The 4,043-nt window shown below is 37.0% G+C and overlaps 1 protein-coding gene across 5 annotated transcripts in view; it reads left to right on the forward strand.

Annotated features, from left to right (window-relative positions):
- Positions 1 to 3,465, forward strand: part of znf423 (zinc finger protein 423) — a 292,736-nt gene extending 289,271 nt beyond the window's left edge. For all 5 annotated transcript variants that reach the window (XM_061970271.2, XM_061970270.2, XM_061970273.2 and 2 more), the window contains one exon: positions 274 to 3,465. In XM_061970271.2, coding sequence (XP_061826255.1) covers positions 274 to 303 — 30 coding nt within the window. In that variant the 3' untranslated portion in view covers positions 304 to 3,465. The remainder of the gene's footprint in view (positions 1 to 273) is intronic.
- The last annotated feature ends 578 nt before the right edge of the window (positions 3,466 to 4,043 follow it).

Consider the following 4,043-nt stretch of genomic DNA (forward strand, 5'->3'; position numbering starts at 1 on the left):
AAGGTGCAAAAACACGATTTTTAGGTTGATGAAGACCTAATTGTCCGTAGGTGTGAACGTTGGTCATGAGCGAACCTCGTTTTTTCCACCCAAAGTCACCTGGGATAGGCTCCGGCTCACCCTGGAGTCGATGGAATATGCATTTCCTTTGTTCCATGTCGGGAAATGAGTCCGCCGTGATTGTGCAGGGGGAGGACAGGCCATTATTTCTCCCATGGTGTGTTCTCACTTGTCCCCCCCCCCCCCCTCTCTCTCCTCTCCCCTCCCCTCCAGAACCACACACTGAGTCAGCACGCGCAGTGAGACCCGAGGCCCGGCAGGATCTCTCGGCTAAGTCGGGGCCCCCGACCCGGCGCCGGCGGGGGACCTACATCTCCACATCACAGCCAATCAAAGTGTCATTTGCCACTCACATGTAAAAGTGTAACGATCGCACCGCCGGGTGTGGCTATTAGCAGCAGCGGGGGGGGGGGGGCGGAATATTAATGGGAGACGCTATTAAATAAAGCGGCGCCGCAGCCCGTGACGGCGAGGGGAGAGGAGTAAAACAAGGTATTGTACGTGCAGTATTTCAACGGTCACACGCATTCTGTTACCATGTGGATTGTTATTTTTTTAACAGATAAAAAAAAAAAAAAACTTTTTGTTTTTGGACCATGCAGAAAATGTTCTCTTCCCTGATATTATTTTCTTCTTTTCTATTCCTACCTTTAAGTTCCCGCGTCAGTAGGTACTCGTGCCGTGTTGTGATGGTCTGCCAGTCGTGACTTTCTTCTCAGTTCTCCTCCTCTCTGTGATTATTGTTATATATATTTCTTCCTTTTTTGTAATTACTATAAAAAAAAAAAAGACAAAGGAACAAATTAAAAAGCAAAAAAAAAATTAAAAACTACGTTTTCTTTTTTCTTTTCCTTTTTTTTTTTCCAGGATTGGGTTTTCCAGTCTTTATGGGGCCTATAATGATTATTGTAAAAAAAAAAAATTTAAAAAAAATTAATATCAGCAATTTCTGCGCGTCTGGTCAATGGCTGATTTTTTTGGTAATTAACCAGATTGCAATAATATAGTACTGACCAAAAAAAAAAAAAAAAAAGATAAAAAGAAATAAATACATGACAAACAAAGATGCTTTTGTGTGGTGTTTATGGATGCATTTTAATGCAGAGAAAATTCACACTTCTCACATTTTATATTTGAAGCCTAACAAACGTGACAATAACATTTGACATCAACTTTATTAGTGAATTATATTTATATAGCGCTTTTCTCTAGTGACTAGTAAACCAGTGTGGGTGGCACTTGGAGCAGGTGGGTAAAGTGTCCTGCCCAAGGACACAACGGCAGTGACTAGGATGGCGGAAGCGGGGATCGAACCTGGAACCCTCAAGTTGCTGGCACGGCCCATTCTAATTTCTACATAACTCCATTTTGCTGTCATGTTTTGTTTTCATGATTTATTCTTGTTATATTCCCATGTAGTCTCTTGAGTACTTTCCAACTTTATAGGTCCTGGAGTTGCACAATCCAAATAATTTGTTGAATATTGTTTGTAGTTTGTTCCAAAACGTCAAAGACCCAATCGTGTGAGAACTAAAGGAATCGGCCCTATAAAAAAAAAAATCACAAAAATCCAATTAATCCATTTCAAACACTGCAAAAATGTTAATATTTATAGTTGCACACAAGTCAAATGTGTAAATGAACATTTTATGGACTGTGGTGCCATTTACTTATATTATTCAGTAAAGTCCATTACCTTCTTTAACAAATTGCTCGCACTCACAACTTTCTTTGGCCCCATAGTGCTTTCTTTTCCGGTTCTAAAAAGGAATGTATGAAAAGTGGGGCATATACCTAAACCAAAACCGAAACTGTGTGAACACTAAAGGAATCGGCCCTATACAAAAAATCCCATGAATCCATTCCGAACACTGCAAAAATGTTAATATTTATAGTTGCACACATGTGCATATAAATAAGTGAAATGTGTAAATAAACATTTAACTTTTATTGAAGACTTGTTGGAAAATAATTAGCAGAGACAGACTGTGGTGCCATTTATTTCTATTATTCAGTCAAGTCTCTTACATTCTTTAACAAAGTGCTCGCACTCGCAACTTTCTTTGGCCCTATGGAAAAGAAGGTATTCTTTTCCAGTCCTAAAAAGGAATCTATATGAAAAGTGGGGCATATACGAAAACCAAAATCGAAACTGTAGAAACTAAAGGAATCGGCCCTATAAAAAAAAAATCACTAAAATATAATTGATTTATTCCAAACACTGCAAACATTTTTATATATATAGTTGCACACATATACATATAAATGATAAGTGAATTGTGTAAATTAAACTTTTATTGAAGACTTGTTGGAAAATAATTAGCAGAGACGGACTGTGGTGCCATATATTCCTATTATTCAGTCAAGTCCCTTACCTTCTTTAACAAATTGCTCGCACTCGCAACTTTCTTTGGCCCCATAGCGCTTTCTTTTCCAGTCCTAAAAAGGAATCTATGAAAAGTGGGGCATATACGAAAACCAAAATCGAAACTGTGAAAACTAAAGGAATTGGCCCTATAAAAAAAATCACTGAAATATAATTGATTTATTCCAAACACTGCAAAAAATGTATATTTATAGTTGCACACATGTACATATAAATGATAAATTAAATGTTTAAATTAAACTTTTATTGAAGACTTGTTGGAAAATAATTAGCAAAGACGAACTGTGGTACCATTTATTTTTATTATTCTGTCAAGTCCCTAACCTTCTTTAACAAATTGCTCGCACTCGCAACTTTCTTTGGCCCCATGGAAAAGAAGGTATTCTTTTCCAGTCCTAAAAAGGAATGTATGAAAAGTGGGGCATATACGAAAACCAAAATCGAAACTGTGAAAACTATTTTTTTTTTAAAACTAAAATATAATTGATTTATTCCAAACACTGCAAAAATGTTTATATTTATAGTTGCACACATGTACATATGAATGATAAATTACATGTGTAAATGTAACTTTTATTGAAGACTTGCTGGAAAATAATTAACAGAGAGAGACTGTGGTGCCATATATTACTATTATTCAGTCAAGTCCCTTACCTTCTTTAACAAATTGCTCGCACTCGCAACTTTCTTTGACCCCATGGAAAAGAAGGTATTCTTTTCCAGTCCTAAAAAGGAATGTATGGAAAGTGGGGCATATACGAAAACCAAAATCGAAACTGTGAAAACTATTAAAAAAAAATCACTAAAATATAATTGATTTATTCCAAACACTGCAAAAAATTTTATATTTATAGTTGTACACATATACATATGAATGATAAATTACATGTGTAAATTTAACTTTTATTGAAGACTTACTGGAAAATAATTAGCTGCGAGAGACTGTGGTGCCATTTATTTCTATTATTCAGTCAAGTCTCTTACGTTCTTTAACAAATTGCTCGCACTCGCAACTTTCTTTGGCCCCATGGTACCTTCTTTTCCGGTCCTAAAAAGGAATCTATGAAAAGTGGGGCGTATAGCAAAACCAAAACGTAAACATATTCATATGTGAATGTGATTGTGAATGTAAGATGGATGATGTCGTTGTTTTATGCAACAAACAGCATGTTTGCCTTTCAGGAGTCACACTAGCAGCTGTACTGCGTTCTCAGTGATGCATTTTCCTTGTATTCTATAGTGTAGAAACTATGGTGCTCCAGTGTGAATAGTTAATGTGTGAACACCACAAAAAGGTAGCATTGACGGCGCTTATAGACGTTACTCATGCAGAAACACCAGGATGCAACAATGCTGTCATTCCTATGCATCTTTTATCTTTCCACCTTGGACATGATTCATTCTTTATGTTGTTTAAATGACAATCATGCTCTTAGTCCGCACTTTTACTCTTCAATATTTCCTTCTCGGGCAGCACGCTGGCACAGGGGTCAGTGCGTGTTTGCAATGCATGACTAAAAAGGAGAGAAGAGGACATCAAATATTGCAAGCATCCGGTAAGTGTGCAACGACAGACATCCATTTGCACCTGGAAGTA

Source organism: Nerophis lumbriciformis, linkage group LG10, assembly GCF_033978685.3.
Source record: "Nerophis lumbriciformis linkage group LG10, RoL_Nlum_v2.1, whole genome shotgun sequence".
Taxonomy (NCBI): domain Eukaryota; kingdom Metazoa; phylum Chordata; class Actinopteri; order Syngnathiformes; family Syngnathidae; genus Nerophis; species Nerophis lumbriciformis.